At 48.6% G+C, this 24,212-nt stretch overlaps 1 protein-coding gene across 1 annotated transcript; it reads right to left on the reverse strand.

The window, feature by feature from the left end:
• Positions 1–965: 965 nt before the first annotated feature.
• On the reverse strand, positions 966–23,203 carry RRM1 (ribonucleotide reductase catalytic subunit M1). The gene is made up of 19 exons (XM_077821238.1): positions 23,083–23,203; positions 22,201–22,289; positions 20,251–20,428; positions 19,444–19,544; positions 18,618–18,677; positions 16,390–16,429; positions 14,407–14,569; positions 13,588–13,729; positions 12,858–12,941; positions 11,195–11,356; positions 10,417–10,496; positions 9,649–9,850; positions 8,112–8,261; positions 6,807–7,028; positions 6,433–6,509; positions 5,274–5,409; positions 4,441–4,536; positions 2,525–2,713; positions 966–1,887 (listed from the first exon to the last, which is right to left on the reverse strand). Exons 1-19 carry the CDS (start codon positions 23,099–23,101, stop codon positions 1,699–1,701), a joined length of 2,379 nt encoding a protein of 792 aa, XP_077677364.1. The 5' UTR covers positions 23,102–23,203; the 3' UTR covers positions 966–1,698.
• Between the last annotated feature and the right edge of the window lie 1,009 nt (positions 23,204–24,212).

A 24,212-nucleotide genomic window follows, 5' to 3' on the forward strand; every position in this document is an offset into this window, starting at 1 on the left:
AGCAGAGGCAGCCATAAGCTAGGAAGCGACCGGTCACATCCTCACATTCCAAACTAGTCACATGGAAAGAAGGTGCTATTGGGCTGTTAGGATACAATCCTGTCCTGATAATGCCCATCGCCTCCAGAGAAAGGGAAGTGCCTAGAAAATGTAAAAGGAAACTGAGTTTGATAGCATCCTCTCTGGCAAGAACTCACTTATCAATAGCTGGGATGTGAAATCCTCACTTCTGTATTGTTTTGTCATTATAGTCCCCATTTCCCTATTGTTTGTCTGTATAATCTCTATCTGGTTCTGTGACTGTTCCTGTCTGCTGTATAATTAATTTTGCTGGGTGTAAACTAATTAACATGGAGGGATATAATTGGTTACATAATCATGTTACAGTATGTTAGGATTGGTTAGTTAAATTTCAGGAAAATGATTGGTTAAGGTATAGCTAAGCCGAACTCAAGTTTTACTATATAGTCTGCAGTCAGTCAGGAAGTGGGTGCGGGTGCGTGGGGTGAGGGAAATGGGAATAGGGGGCGGAATTGGAATCATGTTTGGCTAAGGGCAGGAATGGGAACAGGGACACAGGTGTAAGGCTCTGTGGTGTCAGAGCTGGGAAGGGGGACACTAAGGAAGGAAACTGGAATCATGCTTGCTGGAAGTTCACCCCAATAAACATTGAATTGTTTGCACCTTTGGACTTCGGGTATTGTTGCTCTCTGTTCATGCAAGAAGGACCAGGGAAGTAAGCGGGTGAAGGAATAAGCCCCCTAACAGTGTAGACAAGGCCATAATATCCTGTGACCAGCAGGGCTACCACTCTACAATATTACTGAGATATTGTACACACCCTCAACATTCTAGACTTTATTACTGTCTTCAGCTAGTAAAGTTAAGGTGCATGATATGCAAATTTAATAACTATTCAAAAACTAGGCCACTGAAGTCCAGCTGCCTTAGTGAGGGAAGTTAAGTACACTGAAAGGTAAAAACATTTATTTTAGAACCATCAAACAATTAGCCCAGCCAGATGGATTTGGCTCTTGAAAGGAGACAGCATGTGCAATGCTCTGCCCTCCCTCTGGCCGGACGGCGAAGAAGTCTGCATGTGATGTGTACACATAGCCAGTCTGTTCCCCAGGACCTTGGGAGAACCAGGAGCTCCTTGTGAGGAGTAGGTCTAACAGGCACACAAACACTTCTGGTGTGAGCAAAACTCCTCAGCTTAACACAATGTGCCCCTGGCCACAACAGACAGAGCACAGGGATGTTTTCCTCACTGCCAAGTTACTGTGGCAAAGGAAATTCATTCATCAGAATCCACATAAGCACAGTAGTAAAATGAGGACAATTGTCTGAAGTGCACAGAACTCATCCTTAAGGTAACAGGCATTAGCATTTTTCCTGTCCACGGTTAGGAAAATTCTATCTACAGTGGATAATGCAAGACTATACAAAAGCACTTAGTTTCCAGGAAGCTCAGCTGCAAAAGGGATATATATATAAACTTCTTATGCGGCGGGGGGGAGGGGTACGTACACACAGGCCCCAACCCAGGGATTGGGAAAGCATTGTACACTACTCCCTGACCACCCACCCATCACAGGCCCAGCAAGACCCTACGTACTGAAGTAAAACTAGACCTATCTACTCTAGAAGAGATTAAGCCAGATGGAGCAGCCATGCTGGCACCAAAGGGCAGATGCGTTAGGAGCCACACATCAGGCAGTCATCTCTGTTCTCCAGTGAACACACCATGGCTGCTTTGTTCCTCTCCTTCTCCTCTTCTTCCCTGGACACCTTCTCTCTCTCTTTGAGCTTCTCCTTGTTCAGAGTGAACTGGATGGGCTTGGCCGCTGGTTTTGTCCTCAGGTAGTACATGCCTGTCTTCAGGCCCTGCAGAGTGAAAGCACGCAAGTCAGGGAATCATAGCATGCTGAAGCTCAGGCTGAGTTCTGGTTACTGAGACACACTTCCCGTAAGCCAAGCAGCTGCCTTTGTTAATGGCTCCCCAATAGGAAGTAACCACCCCACAGTATTAGCTAATGATCTATGGCTACTGTGCTAGGATCCACAGATGGGAACAATGCTAGGAGTGCCCCAAGCCACCTAGTCATTCATCCTCAGGGCTGGTCTACTCTTGAAACACTCCAGCTGCACCAATGTAGACACTGCCTATACCGATGGGAGGGGCTCTCCTATCAGCGTAGGGGCTCCCCCTCCCCAAGAGGCAGTAGCTAGGTTGACAGAAGAATTCCTTTGTGGACCTAGTACTATCTACCAGGGGCGAGGCTGACTTATCTACAGGGCTCAGAGGTGTGGATTTTTTACACCCCTGGGTGACGTAGCCAGGCTGACCTACGTTTTAGTGTAGGCCAGATCCTCAGAAGCGGAGAGATATTGCTGATGGCAATGAAAGGGAAACAGACACTTATTTTTAAGAACCACAGGAGCCAACTTTTAGTGACAGAACGTGTCAATCGAAACGCTATCAACTAGCCAATAGGCCCCTCCACCCACCCCTCCCACATACCTGCTTCCACCCATAGAAGTGCATGCTGGTGAGTTTGCCATAGTTGGGCTCTGCAATATGGATGTTCAGGGACTGGCTCTGATCAATGAAAGCGCCTCTGTCAGCTGCCATTTTGAGGATGGTCTTCTGGGAGATTTCCCAGACTGTCTTATAGAGCTGCTTCAAGTCATCTGGAATCTCCGCGATGTTCTGAAAGAAACAGGACTGGTTACTAGGCAGCATTCCCAATGACTGCCTTAATGGTCACATAATAATGGTAACCGGTAACAATCTACTCTGGCTAAAACTAAACCGCACTTCAACTGACCTCTAATGTTACAGCCAACCATTACTGATCCCAAATAATCTGTAAATACATGCCCTTAAATGGACATTTTACCGTCGTAAAGAACAGGCAGGTTCCTTTTTAGGACACTTTAAGGGAGAAGGCCATGTTCAACCAGGTGTCCAAGGCAAGAACCCCTTAGCCAATCAGGACAAGAAAGGGAGATGAACTAGTCATTGTTACCCTCCCCACTCAGGGGGAAAGGAAAGTGTTATTAGCAGGGCATTCACCCTCAGCATGATACAGGGAAAGACATGTCAAAGAGAAGGGCACAATTTACTGAGCCCATAGAGACTCCTTTGCTTTTCAGGTATGGGTGCCAATATCTACACAGCAGGTTCTTGTTTTAGGTCTATTTGTTGCTCTGAAGTTTCCCCCTTTTACACACAACTAAGCAGACTAACATTCTCTGGGACCGGACAGCTTAGAGCAGCAGTTCTCAACCGGGGGTCCACAAGCCCTTTCAAGGGGGCCGCGGGAGCCTGTGGCTGAAGCCCCGATCCCCAGAGCCCCACCGCGGAGCTCAACCCAGGAGTGTGGGGCTGAATCCTGGAGCCCCGAGCCCTGGTGCTCACGGTGGGGCAGAAGCCTTGAGCCCACGGGCAGAGTTGGGGACCTGGAGGGCATTGCCCTCCCACCCCCAAACTGCAGTGCAAGAGCACAGCGGTCCCAGGGGCAGCTCCCCTGGCCCCCCATCTCCTCTCCCCGCCCCCTGGCCACGTCGGAGGCGGGAACCCGGAGCTGGGCAGCTGTGGCTCTGGCTGGTGCCATGGAGCAGGCAGCAGCGGCATTCCCTCCTCTCCTGCTGGTGCCTGGGGTTGAAGCTGCTCCTCTGCTCCCAGTCCCCTTTGCTCCTGCAGAGGCAGCCGGTAAGAGGCCCCTGGGTGGGGAGACCCGGCTCTGTGGCTGGCAGACTCCTCCGGGAATAGGGACTGCAGGGGAGTGCTCCCAGCACACAGCTCCTAATACCCCTCTCCCTACACCCTGATACGCACTCCCTGCACCCTGAGCTGCACAGAGCTACCCCCCTGCCTGCACACAGCCCCTAGTCACCCCCCTCCCTGCACCAAGAGCCACCCCTTGTGCACATAGCCCCTAGCTACCCCCTCCCACTGGCCCCTGCCCCTCAAAAATAGAAGTTAAACTACGCCTGTGCCCGAGGCCCCCGCCCTGAGGCCCCCCACCCCACCCCTGCTGGGCCCTTGAGTTTCTATAGCATGTCAAGGAGAACCTCCAGCTTACAGGGAACAACTCATCCACCTAGTACCTGGCTCCACTAATGAGTAGAAAAGCATATAACCAGTGGAAACCTCCACTGCACACATTCCAGAAAACTTCAGAAATGGCAAGTTACCCTGTGGTCAGAAAAATCTTCTAATGCTTCTCACAGAGACACTCGACTTTGTCAGAGCCAGCATGCAACATCCCAGCTCTCCCTTCCAAAGAGATGCTTCAAAGGCAGAGCAGCGTGAAACACACCCTAAGCACATGTGGCAGGTCCTGCCCTCCTTCTTGAGTACCTGTGCCAGCTCCTGGGAATGCTTGACCTGCTGCCTTTACAGCCACATTAATCCCAGCTCCTCTCACATACCTGCACAGAGCCACTGTGGGCGATGATTTGGTTTTTCATCTCCTCATTCCACAAGCCTCTCTCTGTCAGATCTTTCAACAAGTGCGGATTCGCAATCTGTAGAGAGCGGAGCCCATTAGACATATGGGGAAGGAAAGAACTCTGTGCTTGTTTAACCAATCTCCTGCCTTATGGCAAGGATAATTCCCCGTGTAGGAGACACCTCCACCCACATGGTGCAGGTCCCCAAATAGCCACTGAACCCAATCTTACATTCTAAGAAGCTGGCCAATTGTGCTACTCCCCTTTGTCAGATTTTCCCCTTATCTATCCCTAAATCTCTTCCTTAATTTAGCCCCCACCCTTTCCTGCAGTATGATCAATCCCCTAGCATCTGTACGTTAATTACACCTCTTATAGATACACTTTAGTAAACACTTTACACAGAAACCTTTCCTCCTGACATTTCCGTGATGAGCCCTGTGACCTCTGAACTTTCCTGAAGGCCTAGGTGTCCTTCCTTACCCCCTCCCCAACCCCACCTCTTTGGCAATCAATCCTGCAGGCAACACAGATCTCACAGGGGCCTTCTCTAGCAGAACCAGCATTTCTTGAATTTGTAATTAAGGCCCCTTCAGCATATCCCAGGGCAGTCAAGTTACACACTGTGGCTCTGTATGAACATTCTGGCTTAGTTGTTTATCTTCCTCGGCATGTTTTTGCATGGGAGAGGGACGTACAGGGTAAATAAATTGACTAATACAATGTGCTGCTTTTGTCTTACTGAACATTGCTGGCTGTCAAAAGCCTGCATGTTTAAAAGCCATTTACCACATTTGTCCCAGCCTCCTTACCTGAAACTCGCCCGAGAGAACTCGGCGTGTGTAGATGTTACTGGTGTAGGGTTCAATAGACTCATTGTTGCCCAAGATCTGAGCAGTAGAAGCAGTTGGCATTGGAGAAAGGAGTAGGCTGTTTCTAACACCGTACCTAACGGAGGGAGGTAAGGACAATCAGAGGGTTAAAGCTTCAGCCAACCAGAGAAAGACACCAGCACCTGCGAAATGAATCCCACCAGAAAGCACAACCCTAAGCCTAGTTTGGAAAGAGGAGAATCAGGGTTCAGTGCAAGGAACTGTGCTGTACACATAGAAAGGGCAAGGAAATTCAGCAGTGTCCTTTCTAACTCCACTTAGGCCCCCTGAATCCTCACCTCTACATCTCAACAGCCTGTCTTGAAACACCTCACGTAGACTGGACACACAAGCTCAGCATTCACCTACAAGTGCTCTGCAGAGTCTGGGTAACCTGGAAGTGTAACTCCACCACAGCTATCCTCCTCCTCACCAGAGCTTCCCAAATGGCTGTCATGGGGAAGAGTTCACGGTGGACTGACAAACAAGTACTGTGTGAAAATACATCCTCTTCCCCACAAATTGGTGGGCAGAGGATTTCCCCAAAAACACTTGTTTCCAAGATGATCAGGTAAAAGAGAAAAAGCCTCCAAAAACGTGTAGCCTTCTGACAGCCAAGCTGGGCAAACATATCTTGCCTTTCAAAGTAACAGTAGGAAAGATTTGCTGGGGAAAAGCTGAAAGTTAAACCCCTGCAAATGAATCTTGAAGCATCACAAGGCTTCACATTTGTCTCTCCATGATTCCTGGATCTGATGTGCTCATCTCAGATGGTTTGTTTCCCTGTCGGCCTGCAAACCCACCTCACATCTATGCAAATGCAGTGACCTGTAATCCACTGGAACTGAACGAACAAGTCTATTGGCAATGCACGAACCAGAAAAGCCCAGCTCGCTCAGGATCTCCAGGGCTAGTGGGAATAGGAGACGGTAGAACACTTGTCACTAAAAGCTGATCTGTTGAGTAAGCAGGTGCCATTTCTACACAATCTTTTTCAAAAGAAACCAGCACATTTCAGGCAATTAAAACTGTAATCTCTACCATCAAAGGATGTTTGCATCTAACAAACTGAGCAATATTCATTGGGGCATTTACTCACTTGGCAATCTTCTGCTTTAAAGCCTTCCAGTCCCACAGATCAGTAGGGGTGACGTTCCACATGTCATACTGTAGGATCTAAAAGAACAGAGGCATGGGCTGAGTTAGACAGCGTGATCTTTGGGGTAAGGGCAGGAATTCATCTGTGTTTTGAAGACCACCGTGAAAAATCAAACAAAAAAGTCACTTCAATACTCACCGCTCAGCTTCAGACAGTTAAGATGCTTTATCGGAAATTTGCAGACCTCTCCCCACCCCTCCAGCCCAATTTTCACTAGTGGATAGTGAACAGCTAGCCTAGTGATTACTCCGCCAGCCGCTTTAAGTGCCCTCACACTAGCTCTGCTCTATTGGAGACCTGATGCTGTTACTTACGCCTTTGCTGACAGGGCAACCGTCGTAAGTTTCGTATGGCCCATGCTCTTTGGCAAGTTCACAGCTGGATTCCAAAGCACCGTAATAAATGGTCTCGAAGATCTGCTGGTTCAACAACTGGGCCTCTGGACTTTCAAAGGGGTATCTCATCAGGATGAACGCATCCGCCAGCCCTTGCACTCCAATGCCAATGGGACGATGGCGTTTGTTGGAGAGATCAGCCTATGTTTGAGTGGAGAGGACAATAGAAGGTAGAAATCAGAACCACATGACCCTGACCACACATCCACTCACTCCTGTGGCCACCATCCCCTTCAGTCCACACAAAACAGCCTCTCACTTTTTCCTTCCTTGTCCATCAGTCCAGTCAGAGCAGCTGCTCTTTCGTTCCCTCTACTAGTTCTTTGTCACCTAATGTTACATGGGGCCTTGAAGGGGAGGACAAGGGCCATGTCTTCCAAGAGTGACAAGTGACTTTGGGTGTCCAACTTGAGGCCCCTTAAAGGAGTCTGGTGTTCTGGGGGCGGGTGCTCAGCACTTCCTGAAAATCAGGCCCTTTTTAGGAGTCTCAAGCTGGACACCCAAAAATCACCAGTCACTTTTGAGCAGCTTGGCCCTTGTTCTCTCCTTCAAAACCAGCAAAACTCCACTCCAGCCTGGATCTTGGCCATGGTCTCTTACTGCCCCACCCACCAAGGAGGCCATTCTCACTCTCCCGCAACCATCTCCACACTGCCCTATGCAGAGAATGGCCTCCCAATTCCTCTGCACTAAGCTACAACCCTCTTCACCTCCAAATCGTTTCTGAGAGGCACGTCTGTGAAGCCCACAAAAATAGTCAGCAATAAATAAAACCAAACACCTTGCACCTTCCTTCAGCATTCCTAATGCACTCTTTCTACCATGCCTGTCTTCCTTACTCTGTAAGCTCTTCAGGGAAGGGACTGCCTATGTCCTATTGTAAGCCATGCAAAGCATTCGTAGGGGAGGATCAACTCCTCTGGAATCTGCTCCAACTAAGCATCCATCACATCTGGAATTTGCCAAGCTTCAGGGTACTGAGCCAGGCTACCAATGATGGACTATTGCTGCAGCAGGGTACGTGGGTGTTTTATTATCACAGTTCTATTTGCAGAAAACAGTACTTGACAGATTCAGAACTCCAGCCAATTTTATAGCATGCAATAGCAGGATGAATGTTGCTTCAACCTTAATCCAGCCAGCTGTATAACAGCATCTCTTTTGTTCCAGGACTCTCCGCCCTTTCCACCCCCCGCTCCAACCCAGCTGCACCCTCCCCCATACCTCTGGCACAGGGTAGAAGTTGATGTCAATTATTTTGTTCAAGTTTCGGACTATGACTTTGGTGACCTCAGCCAGCTTCTTGAAGTCGTAAGTGTGCTCTGATGTGACATACATGTTCAGGGCGATAGAGGCTAAGTTACAAACGGCAATCTGGAACAACAGCAGGAGCAGAAGCGTCAGCCAGCATTGGGCAATACGAGAGAATAACAGAGTCCCAGCCCCCAGAGCATGTTCTCTACCCAGAAGAAATGGACACAGGGAGGTGAAACACACAGGTCAGTGCAACGGGCAGAGATGGGAGAACATCTGCCTCATCCTATGTATCCCATAGCCCAAGAGTGGCAAGTATGTAGATTGCCTGAAGGCCTCTGACCTCCGTAGGAACATAGAGATGCTGTAATGGATCAGACCTCTAGCTCATCTAGCCCTGTTGTGATAGTGGCCAGTACCAGGCATCTCAGAAGAAAGGGGAGGAATCCCTGTAGGTTTGCTGATATCCCTGAACACTACGGGAGTTCTGCTCACTTTATCTGCGGACGGTCTTGCCTCTCCTTGCCTTCCAGACCCTGATCCCCAACCATTTCCTCGATCACCTTGCTCTGTCATAACATTAGAGCGGCTGATCCCAGCACCAACTGTCCTGCTAGGTCAGGGGTACGCAGGCAGCCTCTCCTTGCTCATTTTTTATACTATCCAGCCAGCCCCAGGAGGATGAAACCAACAATTCCTAGAGTAACCTGTGCTTACACAGTGGCGGTGTAATGGGCTAGAGCTTTTGAGCTAACCGATCGGTCTCTTTTAGCTCAGGCAGCAGAGGCTCCTGCTTTTAGACCTAGTGGTCTCAGATTAGACCCCACTGCCGACGACCCACTGGGGGCATGGCGTTACACTGGCTATACCCAAAACTGTGCCTGGCAGTGGTTCCTTTCCTCATTCTTCCTCTGCTTCACTAGGGACTCTGCTCCTCCAATGCCCAGAGCAGCTGCCCCACACTCAAGGGACTGAAACCAGACAGCTAGTTGTGTAGGTTTCAGTTATGCAGCATCCTGTTTAGGGCCACACTTTACTCCAAAACTCTGGAGGTTTCAATGATTCCCTCTTGACCCCATAGAAAACAGGATGCCCAGGTTTCACCAAAGTACCAATATAAGCCCCAGCCCCCCACAGTGACCATGAGCCCCACCCACCCTCACAGCAGCCATGGGCAGGTACAAATGGAGCAGGGCACTCCCCACTGAGCCCTTATACCCAACTCTTATAGGGAAACACAAACAGCCTACGGAAAAGTCGTAGACACACACGATAGCTTCCTAAATTCAACATGCCGTTCAATTTCCCTAACGGTCTGCCTTGAAGATCCCCTGGCCATGACTCTCAGAACCCGCAGAGTAGGGAAAAAAAAAACAGGTCAAACGGAAGAACCCATAAAGACAACGCTTCCCCTCACTTGAAGACAGATTTGTATTCTGAATGTCTGAGCCTCGCACAAGCACAGCTTCCCCATCGGAGCTGGAGTAAATCTCATGTCCCTACCCACCTCATCTTTGCTGGTGTACTCCACGATTTCTGTGCACAGGTTGCTGCACTTGATGGTTCCCAGGTTCTGCTGGTTGCTCTTCCTATTACAAGAGTCCTTGTACAGCATGTAAGGGGTCCCGGTCTCAGTCTGAGACTCTATGATGGCGTACCAGAGCTGCTGAGCCTTCACCACCTTGCGGACACGGCCCTGCTTCTCGTAACTGCAAGACAAAGCAAGAGCTCCTTTAACGCTTATTTCCCTGGGCTCAACAAAGAGTTAGTGAAACGGGGGGAGTCCCTAGTACAATGACGCCTTCACTGGGTGGCCAGATCCTTTCATTTGTGGTCCAAGCCAGATCTGAACTAGCCAGTCAGACGATTTAGGGGCAGGATGCTGGCTCTGCTTCCACTCACTGGGGGCACAAAGCTGACCAGTGCATTCTCTCCTGCATGGCAGGCAACAAATGAGGCTAGTCCAACATGAAGCCACCAATCTCCTTACTGAGATTTCTACCTGTTTGCCTTTATTAAACGGAGATCATCGTTCAGGCTTCTCCCCATCTTGGGTAGAATTTCAATTTGGGATAAGGAGACATACCCTCTCTCCATCCTTAATAACCCCATAAACAGAACTCACAGGGTCATGTTAGGACAGAACTGGACTTTTGAAGTTTGGCTCAAAGTTACCAGATACAGACAGAGCCACCCATATAAAGAGGGATGGCAACTCAATGAGTGGGAGATGTAGATAGCCAACTCTGCTCATAATTCTGTCCATTCTTCATACCTCTCATACAGTTTCTCAAACTCCTCTCCCCAAACCTCGTCTAGGCCAGGACACTCATTTGGACACATCAAGGACCAGTCCTATGAAGGAGAGCAAAAAGATAGAAGATCCTTAGATAACCCATCTCCATCAACAGAATGGAAGTCAGCTAATACGGGATAACCAGTGAACACTTCCTAACCTACACACAGTACTGATGCGAAAACAATGAACAAATTAATTTTCCGTCCTCCCGAAACATGGGGCTAATCCTGCAATTTCAGGGGAGGGGAAGGTTATCAAACTAGCAGGAGTTAAAACTACTAAGGTAACTGACTTTAGATAAACCTAAGCCCCCGCTTGAAGGATAATATTCAGTCCTGAATGACTGCTTACTCCTCAAATGAGAACCCACATTGGAGCACATGCACACAGCCACAAGAGGGGCTGTTTATAGAGGCAAGTTCAATGTTTCGCTTACTGCAGCTTTTCAGCATTTAAAACAAATTCCCAGAGGTCAAAAATTAATCTGAGAACAAGAGGGTGAGTGAACAATGCTCTGAGGCCGAGTGAAGACGTGATGTGGTATAATCACTGCCCTGCAGCTCACCCAAAGCACTCTGTAGATTATCTGCCTAGCTAAACTGCTCTGCAGCAGTTGTTTTCGGAAGTTCTTTTGCTGGTAAGATGACAGCTCAACAGCACATCTCAAATTCCATCCCAGGGTCTTTCTGCAGACTCTGGGATAATGCTATTGCTCCATTAACCGACCCTGTCCTGCACCAACACATCTCCTCACCTGGTTAGTCTCCACCCGTTTCATGAAGAGATCGGGAATCCAGAGGGCAAAGAAGAGGTCTCTGGCTCGCTGCTCCTCTTTCCCGGTGTTCTTCTTCAGGTCAAGAAACTCAAAAATGTCCAAGTGCCATGGCTCCAGATAGATGGCAAAGGCCCCGGGTCTCTGTCAGACAAAATACAGCCAAGATCGGAACCAGACACACAGGGGAAACACATGGGAGTACGAGTGATAACCACATTGCTGTTGTGGAAACATGGACACCAGCTTTGCACAATTAGATCCTACACAGTTTGGGGCCCAGATAATGTCCCCCCATTGTTAGAAAGAGCTTGTCATTCTGAAGTCCCATCAAGGCAGATGCACCAGGTGCTGAGTAAGAGTCACTCTCACTTCCTGGGACTGAGTTCTCTGGGGCTGGCCACATTGTGTTTCAGTCAAAAGGAACATGCATCTGAAATTCCCTCATCTCTGATGTTCAACAAGTGCTGGGCATGTGAAAGACTTCCTTGCCTGGTCAAGCTTTCTACTGACTTCTGGATTATTTGTGCAGTGCTTCATTTTTTGCAGGACTCTTTCTGGACACTTTTAGATTAGAATTCAACATGAGGCACTCCAGGAGCTACTTATAAACGAGTGGAAGAGGCTGACCTTACAAGTGTGGGTATTTTACAGAAACAGAACTTATAGCCTCCCAGTAGGAGTTGTCGGGGCCAACAAAAATTAGTTTAGAGAGAGCTGGACAAATTTACAAGTGTAATTGTATGATGTGGTTGCTTGTGATGGTGTGGGGCAGATCTCAACAGTTCTAGGGCTCGCTTCTAGTTTATGTATTATGCTCCTAAAAGCTCACAGTCCAGGGTTTCAGCTAGCCACCTGCAGGATCAGGAAGGGATTCCCCCTCCCCCCCAGTGTATTCTGGGAGGGTTTTTTATCTCCTTCCTCTGAAGCATGAGGGATGGCCACAGCTGAAGATGGGACATTGGATGGTTTGGGCCAGGGCAGAGGTAGCACCAAGCATGCTCTCTCTCTCAGGTGCTTGGCTGGCTGGTTCTAGCTCGCATGCTCAGAGTCCAAGTGATAGCCATATGTGGGTGAGTGAGGAATTTCTCCCCAGGTCAGATTGGCACCGACCTTGGGACGGTAGGGTGGGATTTGCCTTCCTCTGCAGTGGGTTGATATGGGTCACTTGCCAGGATTATCTGGGTATACCTCACTTAATCACTTCCCTACCACTGCACGGGCCTCACGCACTGGTGCACCTCAGTCCCTCCTGTTCTCTGCCTTTGGTACATACTAGCTGAATCTCCTGTGGGTTGTAATACTTTGGTCTCATTTTGGTTGTTGGGTTTAGTGTGAGGGCACTGGGTGAGGATGGCGGCCTGTGATATACAGTGGGGGGCCTTCCTTCCTTAGACGCTAGGACACTCCTTTCAGAGGACAGGCAGTGAAAGTTACATTTGCACTGTGGAATTCGTAATGAAGGGAGAACCAAATACTCATGAGATGGGAACAGGACACTGCTTTTTAGTACATGCCATGTAGAGCCATTGCTCCAGTTCATCAGTGCTAATCATCAATCTTTCCACAGCCCACTGCTGGCTTATTAAGACATTCAATTAAGGTTTCCATCCCCACCTTCCTTCCTGGTTGGAAGATGACATACCTTGTTACCACCTTGATCCACATAGCGGGCAGTGTTGTTGTAGACTCTCAGCATTGGGACAAGCCCATTGGAATTTCCATTTGTCTGCAAAGACATATGAAAACCATCAATCTCTGGAAGCTGGTTGGTTTGTGAGGCTGCTCTTAGACAGACTGCCAATGAGACACAGCAAACATCAAGGCCCTTACAATGAAAGCCATTTCTTGCCCACTGCAGATAAAAGCTGGCTACAAGAGAACTTATTTTTTTTAATATAACATGGAAGTAGCACTCACTGTCAGCTAACATGGGCTCTAATAAGCATTTGTTTATACAAGCCACATTTTGAATGTGCTTTGCTTTAAATTTGTGTTAAAATACTCGAAAGAATTATTTGGAAACTTGCAAGAGATGTTATTGCTCATGCATAAAATGGAGAAATCCAGCAGTTTATGAGTCCTGAGATATCTACTCTCAGCTATTAAATTTGTAAAGATATAATTGTCTGATGAAACACTGACTTTTCTTTCTGAACATACCTCAATCTGAAACCAAAGTACTGTAATAGGAATGCTATGTTATCTGGCTTCCTACCACAAAAAAGAAGGTGCAAGCTACTGGGCTAGATGTACCTCCCCTGGGGTATACTGGCCTGGTAGCAGCAGACTTGAATTGACAATGTGATTTAAGCACAGAAGTTTCCTGATACTTGAAGGTATACATCAGTATGGTGTGCCATTTACTCACTTACCCCAGCAATGTAGCTGCCAGTGGCTCGGATACAGCTCACAGCAACACCAATTCCACCAGCAGATTTGGAAATCAGCGCACAGTGCTTTAGAGTGTCATAGATTCCCTCAATGCTGTCATCCTTCATACACAGCAGGAAACAGCTGAATGGAAACAAACGGAAGTTGACATCAGACAATTCAAAATCAAAGCGAACAATGCCACAGAAGGCATGCAGAAACCTGCCGAGGGTTCTCTGGAATCATTAATGCTTTAGGGGTCAGGTAATTGAAGCAAAGAATATGATGCAAATTTGCAGAGCATTGTAAAGCTCTCACTTTTTAAAGAAACGCATATGCTCCTGGGAGCTAATTATCGTGTTTTTTTAAAAGCCGATTTCTTTAACTTAAGTAACAGATACGAGAACATTTTAAAAATCAAATCTATTTCTTCCATTTATTTTTGTGTTTTTAGCATCTCAGCTTGGACAATGAATAGTTAATAGCCATGATTCGTTTTGTTTCTAGTTAATTTCCCTTTTAGGTTCTCATGCACTTCAGGAGAAGGGAGTGTTTAAACAATGTTTAGGAATTAAAAAGAGTTGTGGAATCACTTCTATTGGCCTTAGGCTTCTGTAAAAGATTTTTTTCTTTAAATATAAAAAAATATATACATTTGAGGCCATATTTGACAAATTACAGATTATTTTAATTAGGGGTCACCAAAGTGCAGCTGGTCATTTTAACAGTTGTCACAGGACATTTCATTTGAACAGAAACCACCTCCTGCCCAGCACCCTCCTCTGCATATAGTGTGAGCCAACCCTGGCGTTCTGAGGTACCTGGACAGCTGAGGTCGGTTGGTGCCAGCATTGAAGAGCGTGGGAGATGCATGGGTAAACCACTTCTCAGATAGGAGGTTGTAGGTTTCAATCGCAGCATCAATGTCATTTTTGTGGATTCCCACAGATACCCTCATCAGCATGTGTTGGGGGCGTTCAGCAACTAGACACCAGAAGGGAGAGAACAGGAACATAAGCATTCCATTTAAAGCCAGTTTTGACAGACACGGATCATGCAAAAAAAGACGGACTAAAATATGCCACTGAAGAAGCCTGAACGGTCAGAATTCTAGGCCCCAAATTTTTTACCTATACTGAAGTGGTTCAAAACAGAGGCTAACCATTTTCAGGATTCTCGGTATATTATAATAATAACCACTCTCTCACTATTATGGATGCCCATGAAGTTTCAGACACGAGGTGACGCAACAATTGAAACTGATCATAGGATATCAGGGTTGGAAGGGACCTCAGGAGATAATCAAGTCCAACCCCCTCCTCAAAGCAGGACCAGTCCCCAACTAAATCATCCCAGCCAGGGCTTTGTCAAGCCTGACCTTAAAAACCTCTAAGAATGGAGATTCCACCACCTCCCTAGGTAACGCATTCCAGTGCTTCACCACCCTCCTAGTGAAAAAGTTTTTCCTAATATCCAACCTAAACCTCCCCCACTGCAACTTGAGACCAAGACTCCTTGTTCTCAGTGGTAGCAGATGACAGAACAGTCTAGATCCATCCTCTTTGGAACCCCCTTTCAGGTAGTTGAAAGCAGCTATCAAATCCCCCCCTCATTCTTCTCTTCTGCAGACTAAATAATCCCAGTTCCCTCAGACTCTCCTAAGTCATGTACTCCAGCCCCCAAATCATTTTTGTTGCCCTCCACTGGACTCTTTCCAATTTTTCCACATAGTTCTTGTAGTCTGGGGCCCAAAACTGGACACAGTACTACAGATGAGGCCTCACCAATGCCAAATAGAGGGGAACAATCACATCCCTCGATCTGCTGGCAATGCTCCTACCTATACAGCCCAAAATGCTGTTAGCCTTCTTGGCAACAAGGGCACACTGTTGACTCATATCCAGCTTCTCGTCCATTGTAACCCCTAGGTCCTTTTCTGCAGAACTGCTGCCTAGCCACTCGGTCCCTAGCCTGTAGCGGTGCATGGGATTCTTCTGTCTTAAGTGCAGGACTCTGCACTTGTCCTTGCTGAGCCTCTTCAGATTTCTTTTGGCTCAATCTTCTAATTTGTCTAGGTCCCCCTGTGTCCTATCGCTACCCTCCAGAGTATCTACCACTCCTCCCAGTTTAGTGTCATCTGGAGGTGGGTGCAATCCACACCATCCTCCAGATCATTAATGAAGATATTGAACAAAACTGGACCCTTGGGGCACTCTGATATTGGCTGCCAACTAGACATGGAGCCATTGATCACTACCCATTGAGCCCGATGATCTAGCCAGCTTTCTATGGTGTTCTAGCCATGCCAACTTCAGCTCTATTACAAATACCCAAACACCAAACAGTGAGATTGCGAATGGACTTCTCATATGGCAATTCCTAAGTTATGGTATCAGCCTGCTGGAGATGAACACATTCTGAGTGTCCTGGTGTATAAGTGGTCTCTGTGCCAATGGGATCCACATGCTGGATGCATGAAGTGCCCCACGCAGCCATTATTTAAAACAAAACACCCAACTAAACTCAATGTGGCACTGTAACTAATAATTGCTTTTAGTACAACTGCAAGCCTTCCCGCAGCTATGGCAAAGAGATGCTTGTGTCTTACTAAAAGATGTTTGGGGAGGGAGTGTGTGTGGGTAGAGGGAGACTGCACAAGAAAGTCTTTCTGATGTGGACAAGCAGATTACAAATATGCTGTACCCTCTTGGAAAATAATGGACACTGAAAATTGTGAAGGAAGCTACCTAGCCCCATTCAGCTCGCAGCAGAGAATACATCAAACAGGAACAGTCTGTTCTTACCTTTTGAATTGATTTTCAGCAGATAGGAGCGCTCTAGAGTCTTTAAAGAAAGAAAAGCATCTCAGTTACAGTCGTTCAGATTCCAGTTTAAAAGCTGTACCGATTAATGCACACAGCTCTGGGATCAAAAACCCAACTCTCAAGCAGTTTGGCTCTCCCAATACCAGGTTTCCTACACAAGCTCAGTTCTCTGCTCTTCTTCAACCTTGTTACAGATACAGCACCCGAAGTGGGCTAGATTCTATCCAGTCATACGTCAGCAAAGTCCCTGCCCTGAGGAGTCCTCTATGTGGACAGAGTACAGATAAAGGAGTGAATGCATGGTGAGGTTTAGTACTTGCCTTCAATCCATGGGTTTGGTAGAGGCTGTGGGCAGGGGAAGAGAGTTCTATTTCCCTCAATAGATTTCCTAATACTGTCATCATTAATTATGTTCATACAGTAGTGCCTAAGAACTAACCAAGACCGGGGCCCCATTGTGCCGGGCACTGAAGAAACATGTAGTAGACAATTACTGCGCCAGAGTTTACAATCTAATAGACACGGGTAGGGGAAGTGGGTATAACACAAAGAGTAGACTATGCAATGGTGGCAATCATGTTAGTTCCACAAGATTGGGTGGGGGGAGGAGGGGAGTTGAAATGGGTTAGCGAGGTGGGGATAAAGTAAATGGGAAAACAAGTGAAGGAAGAGGAGGAAGGTGTGGAGACAGGCTGAGGTGAAGACACTGGGGAGGGTAGGAAAGGTAGCTGGAGCAATCAGCACAGGGGACAGAACGTCTAATCAGAAGTGTAAAAAATACTGATGTCATCATCCATGTCTCTGCTTATGCTGCTGCTCTACCAGCTTGAGTCTCTGGCTGGCTCCTCCCTGAAGTTTCTTTCCCTTAAGTCCACATAGCTGGCAGGAGGGGGATGCCACAGGGATCCCAGTGCTGGGGGTAGGGGGGTTTCTCCCTGCCCAGTTCTGAATTGGGGGGCTGATTTAGTTAGAGCTTCAAGGCGGGCAGAGCTAGGGTTTAAGTGCCCAATCCCATGAAGTGCTGAACACCCTCGGCTCCTATGGACTTCAGTGGGCATCTCACAGGGTTGGACTTTAAACTTCTCCCTGAAGAAGTGTGTTTTAAGGGTGGATATGGAGGAGAAAATAGAGGCAGTGCAAACTGGCTGTGGGAGGAGGGTCTGTGCAGCAGCATGGAAGAATGCAGAGATGAATGGGAGGACATGCAGGGGATAGTTGTGCAGCTTGTCTGAACAGTGCGGGAAAGCTTTTATCGGGAATACAAAGACCTGATGTGTTTGTATTCGGTTACTCCTTGAGGAACAGCATGTGCAAAGCACAATCTGGCAGAGCGTCCAGTGCCTCTGCTGCAAGGAACTTACAGCCCAAATGCTACAGTTGAACACACCTTTGCCCTGGCCTTGTAACACATCAACCCAGGTCAAAGTGGCTGCAGCCTCACACTGGGAAATTCTGCAGACAATCAGGCCAGAGTATTTAGCTTTCACATCACCTACAGCACCCACTTTTCTTCTACAGAGAGAAGCTATTTGGCATGTAGACTTCAGAGTCATTACAAACAGAGGTGCTGGGCTTCAACTGGCCCAGGGCTCTCATTCACATTCATCCTTTCCTCCTGCTTTCCCCTCCAGCAGTTTCGGTTTATGCTGGGACTGTCTCCTGTTCCTAATCCCCAATTAACACAAACTAAAGCAGTCAAGCATGCAAGTCCACCATGATGATGTAGAAGCTGTGCAGAGGCTAAACACATGAGCATATCTGCAATGCTGAGTAACTGTGGATCACTTCACAAGATCCCAACCAAAACAGTTGGGTTTACTATTCCCAACACAAGAGTATGCTCCCCTGCAAAATTTTCCATCACCATTCCCTCCTGCCCCCAGGGCCACAAACTCCAAGGATTTAAACGTGCATTAAAGGATGTCTTGAGGCTGTCAAAAATAGCACTTGTGCTAGATAAAAATGGCACAGTGAAGCTTTCAGAAAATAGTGGCATCGCCCTCAGGCACCACAGACAAAGCCAGGCTGAGAAATCATAGAGGAAGGAGCACATGACTCATTCATTTTGGCCACTGTTTTTTGGAGGCCGCCTTCACTACTACAGTCTCTTTCTGCAGCAATGAAAATGTTTTGGGTTTTTTTTCTTAGGTTGTTAAGGCTTTGAAAAAAAACTAAATCTTCACTCTCACAAGAAATCTGGTCTTTACCTTAAAGCCAAAGTAGTTGTAGGAGAAGTCTCTATCGTAGATGATAGCAGAGTTCAGGCGCTGGGGATGAAACAATTCAGAGACAGGTTAAGCACTTAGACTGAGGAAACCATCTACCCCTAACATCAGACTCACACAGCTTCATATTACCAAAACAACAGTGCTCTTATTGTTCAGTACCTCTGGTTTTCATGCTTCTGGCCTCAACATGACTCCATAGCTAGAGGCACCAGGCAGAAAACCAGCGTATGCAAGGCTTTCTTGGCTAATACAGTTGGCATCTTATGCGAAGTATTAATGAAATTCCTCTAAGGGCAACATCCTGGCTTCTGGCCCTGCTCACCCATACACCTGCATTCTAGTTAGACCTCACACAGGAAAACTCAGAAAAAAATCATTCACAGGTTGCAAGCTAAAGGAGACAGATAACAAACCTCATCTCTCTCCTTGAAAGACTGTTCTCTATTAAATAAATGAGGAGATTCTGTTATTTTATTAAGTTAAGAGCCGCTCTTTGTCCAACTACCAAACGGGCCTCAGACACTCCAATTTCAGAGTGATGGGGGCCATATAAGAACAGAGATATATGTCCTTGATATAACAGCATCAGAAGTATCCTTCAGTGGTCAGAATTCCAAGTGTCATTGTCCTTCCACAAGCTCCCCAAAATAGAGCAGTCACCATCTTTGTTAGTTTACATCAGTGTGTGGTTTTTTTTTTGGTCCTACAGCCCACATGGTTTACTTTCATATTTAGAAGTTTAAAATATCACTGAACAGAGTTTACTGGATCTTAGGAACATCAGATCCCATGAAGTGCTACATACATCTTTGTTAGCCAAGACAATGTCTAGCGTTTCCTTGGAGATCATTGGAGAGTGTCTGCCATTATGAGGGTTTACATAATTGTACAAATCTTCCATGACATCTACAAAGGAAATGGAAAGAAGAGTCAAAGAAAAGCCATTCACAGACTTTTATTCACATAGTCTGAAAACTATAATTACAAAAATTGAACATGCCTGGACCACCCCACTTCTCCCAAACCTAGCCCCCACAAAGTGTCTTCAAAAAAATACACATATGTTTGTTCTTCTACCTGTCCAATGGCAGGGAATATCTACTTCTCAGAAGCCCCAAAATGATTTGCTTTTATGAAAGAAATTCTAGGAACACAAAGTGTCCAGTGGTAGTCAGATACATGTTAAATAAGCCTAATCCATATAAAGTTTACCAGATAAGTTACTTTTAGCCAAGACCTAATTTTTTTAAATGTATTCTCTTATTGTTAACACAGCTGTTTAGGACATCCAGATTTTAACAGTAAATGCTCCAGTAGAAATTATTCATTGGAACATTTATAACAAGACAGGTAACTAAGCTTTCTCCATGTGTACGCAAAACTACATAATCATACTCTCTCAGCATATGTGCAGCGTGCCCAGCCATTCGATAGCATCAGGTGTAGAGCTGGTAGAACTAAACGTCTCAGATACATAGACTCAACACTTAATCACTCCTGTTTAAGAACAGGTTTACCATAGTCATATCCTCTAATGCTACAACCCCTTCACTGGCTCCCTCCTCAACAAGGGAGCACAAGGTGTTACTCACGTGCCCACAGACACACTCACCACTGAACACTTTCTTTGTTTCTTTGTGCAAGTTGGAGACTGCGATCCTTGCTGCTAGGATGGCATAGTCGGGGTGCTTGGTAGTGAGGGTTGCAGCTGTCTCGGCAGCCAGTGTATCCAGTTCCACTGTTGTGACACCACTGTATAGACCCTGGATCACCTTCATGGTGATCTGTGCCTAGGGAAATCAGAATTCTGCAGGTTAGCTACCGATGTTTCAGGGACAATACCATCCTTACAGCAACAGTCTAGAAGAACCCCATTTTCCCAACGCCTAGCATCATATTTTCTGTTTGCAAACAAAGTTATTACAATATGTGCTTCACTTTAAACGGCAGATGATAAAGTGATTTATATTCTCTCACATCTACCCACTGGAATTTTTTTTGTTTTTTTTTTTTAAAATGCCGCTGCACAATGAGTGGATGTTTTCAGAGAACTATCCACAACGACTCCAAGAGCTCTTTCTCGAGTGGGAACAGCTCATTTAGACCCCATCATTTTATATGTATAGTTGGGATTGTTTTCCAATGTGCATTACTTGGCATTTGTCAATATTGAATTTCATCTGCCATTTTGTTGCCAAGTCATGCAGTTTTGTGAGATCCTTTTGTAGCTTTTCGCAGTCTTCTTGGCACTTAACTATCTTGAGTAGTAGAAGAAAAAGTAACTAACTTCATTATTATTACCCAGTCCCCAGGTTGCTATACTAGGAAACCAGAGACCTAGATTTGATTCCTTTTTCTGCGGTTGGCTGGGAGCGAGACAACACACCTCTCCATGTGTCAGTTTTCCCAACTGTAAAACAAGGATAATGATTCTCCTGCCTCTTTGTAAAGCTCTTTGAGATCCATGGCTGAGAAGTACTACTTCTTATTTCTAATGCACTGACAGCATCCTAAGTGTTTTACAGACATAAAGAAAGACAGGGCCTTTGTGACCCAGGGCCCTAATCCTACAATTTACTCCACATGGGTGGACTCAGATGTCCATGAAAAGCCCCATGGATGTTAATGCGGCCATGCATGGGTACTGAGGGGAGTTGCTTGCAGGATCAGGGTCAATATCCACTCCTAGGCTGCTCAAAAGAAGATGGTAATGGTACCGTTAAGAGAGGGAAATTCACTTCTGATAAAACACAAAAAAGTGTTCTTCTAACAAAGAGAACTAGTACTTCTCTTTCAGACTGGCATGGACAAAGAGTTGTAAAAATGAGATTTTTTAAAAAGCCATGTGATTGCTACACTATTTTAATGTAGAGAAGCAAGATATTCAAGATGAAATGGCAGGGAGCTTTCTAACACCAGGAACTTGAGCATTTTAAACCGTGTTTGAGGTATCCACCAGAAGGAATTTATAACAGGTAAACACAGATCCCTGTCTCAGACTTTGCACCTGTGAGGGAGAGAAAGCCAAACACAAATCTCTGAAAAATTCAAGTTAAAATAGCATCTAAGAGTTACGAACACCAAAGTTACGAACTGGCCAGTCAACCTCATACCTCATTTGGAACCTGAAATACACAATCAGGGAACAGCAGAACCGCCCCCAAAAAGCAAATACAATACAGTACTGTGTTAAACGTAAACTACTAAAAAGTAAAGGAAAAGCAGCATTTTTCTTCTTCATAGTAAAGTTTCAAAGCTGTATAAAGTCAGCGTTCAGTTATAAACTTTTGAAAGAACAACCCTAAGTTCGGAGTTGCAAACATTTGAGTGTTCGTGAATCTTGAGGTTCTACTGTATAAAGAAAACTAAAGGACACAGTGGTTGCCATTAAAAAAGCAGCATTTGCCAACAGTTCACACATAGGGGTAATGGGACATGCCAACATCTCCCCTTACACTAAGAAGGGGAAATAACTGGGTGGCACCTGGATTACAAATGGTGGCTTTTCAATGGCCACCACTGTCGTGTGGGTGGAAGGTGGAGAGGATACAAGTCAACTCACGGGATCCACGAAGTCAGCGTTGAGTCCATAGCAGAGCTTCTGGATGCGAGAGGTGATCTTGTCAAACATGACGCGCTCATGGCGCCCATCTACCCGGTGGGAACAGAGGGGAGGAGAGAGAGAGAGAGAGACAGACACACAGCAACCGGAATGAGACAGCCGGCCACAGGGCTCGGGTGGGGCCCCCCGACGGCCGCCGCGCGCTCTCCCCAGGGGCGCTGCGAGGAGCGGCACCCCACGCGCCCAGCCCCAGGGGGATTACTGAGCTCACGTGGGGGGCTCCCCATTCAAGGGAAGGGGGGCTGGGGGGGATGCCGACGTTCGGGGCCCAGAGCCACAGGAGGCAGGGGGGGCCCGGTCTCCAGGGGAGCTGGGTGCCCCACGGGGGGCGCCCCACTCACGGAGAGGGGAGTTAGCAGGCCTCACGGGGAGTAGCTGTCCTCACGCGTGGCCGGGGGCGGCGGGGGGGGCCTGGCGTTACGCTTGGGGGGCGCACGCACGCCGGGGGGCTCGGGGCGGTGTGCGGGGCCCCCCGCTCCAGGAGAGAGGCGTGAGCCGAGGGGCGGGGGGGGGCAGGGAGCGGCGCGAGGCGACGGGGTCCCACGCTCCAGGGGCGGGGTGCCCAGCCCCCTCGGTGGGGGGGGGTGTCACGGTACTGGGGGTGGGGGGGCAGCCCGGCCCGTGGGGCGCCCCCTCACAGAGAGGAGAAGCAGCGCGGGGGGAGGCAGCCCCTGGGGCTTGGTGCCAGCGGCGGGGGAGGGGAGCTGGGGGTGTCCAGGGTCCCACACTAGGGGCCGCGGGGGGGTGGTCTGGGGGCGGGGCGCCCGAGCCGTGGCGGGGGGGGGGGGGCGTTGAGCCCCGAGCGGGGGGGGACGCTCTCACCTCGCTTGATCACGTGCATGGCGGCGGCTCGCGCTCTCCGGCGTGCGGGTGAGCTCCAGGCGCGACCGACGGCTTCCCGCTCCCGCCAACGGCGCCGTTGACCCCGCCGCGCCGCCGTACCGCCCCGTCTCCTCCCCGCCCGGTGGAGGCCGCGGCCGCCATCTTGGATATGGGCAGCGGCCTGACCTGGGGCTCCAGCCTGGCCCAACCCGGCCCGGGGCCCAGCGCTTCTTCGGCCCCTCCCTGCTCGCCCTCTCCCCCCGGGAACGCGGCACAGGGGGAAGGGAACAACGCGGGGCAAGGGCGGCAGCCTTGCCCGGTTCCAAGATGGCGGCCGAGAGCCCGCCTTCCCGTCCCTTCACTTCAGATGCCCGGCGGAGGCGGGAGCGGGGCTGCTTCCGGCCCGGGGTTCGCCCAGTGGGAGCGGCCGGCCTGGGGGCTCCCTCATGGCGGGAAGGACGGACGGGGAGACTCCCTGGGGGAGGGGGACACTCGGGGCGGAGGGGCAGACTGGGGGGAGACTCCCTGGGGGACGGGGACACTCATGGGGGGAGGCTCCCTGGGGAAGGGGGGAACTCGGGGGGGAAGGGAGACTCCCTCGGGAAGGGGGGAACTCGGGGGGGGGCAGACGTGGGTAGGGGAGACTCCCTGGGGGACTCGGGGAGGGGCGGACATGGGGGGGACTCCTGGGGGGAGGGGCGGACATGGGGGGGGACTCCTGGGGGGAGGGGAGATTCTGGGGGGGAGGGGCGGACGGGGGGAGGGAAGACTCCTGGGGGGAGGGGAGATTCGAGGAGGGGAGACTCCCTGGGGCAGGGGCAGACAGGGGGAGGGGAGACGTGGGGATGGGGACACTTGGGGAGGAGGGGCAGATGGGGGAGAGGGGGTCCTCGGTGGGGGGGAGGGGAAGATGTGGGGAGGGGAGACTCGCGGGGGGAGGGGGAAGAGAGTGGTGAGAAGATTCCATGAGGGAAGGGGACACTCATAAGAGGACGGGAGACTCCTGGGGGGAGGGGAAGAGAAGGAGAAACTCCCTGGGGGAAGAGGGCCCCTCATGAATGAATGGCCCAAATGTGGGGCCCGAGCCCCTGGGTGCGGGATTCCTACAGGAGGGCTAAAGTGCTGTGGGG

This window comes from Eretmochelys imbricata, chromosome 1 (genome assembly GCF_965152235.1).
Source record: "Eretmochelys imbricata isolate rEreImb1 chromosome 1, rEreImb1.hap1, whole genome shotgun sequence".
In the NCBI taxonomy this organism is placed as follows: Eukaryota; Metazoa; Chordata; order Testudines; family Cheloniidae; genus Eretmochelys; species Eretmochelys imbricata.

What these genes read in the sequence shown, in the direction of transcription:
- RRM1 (XM_077821238.1), bottom strand. An exon ending in AACGGGTGGAGACTAACCAG is followed by an intron (nt 10,497 to 11,194) that starts GTGAGGAGATGT and finishes TCTCCTTCATAG; the next exon opens with GACTGGTCCTTGATGTGTCC. An exon ending in GTTGCCCTGTCAGCAAAGGC is followed by an intron (nt 6,510 to 6,806) that starts GTAAGTAACAGC and finishes CTGTTCTTTTAG; the next exon opens with ATCCTACAGTATGACATGTG.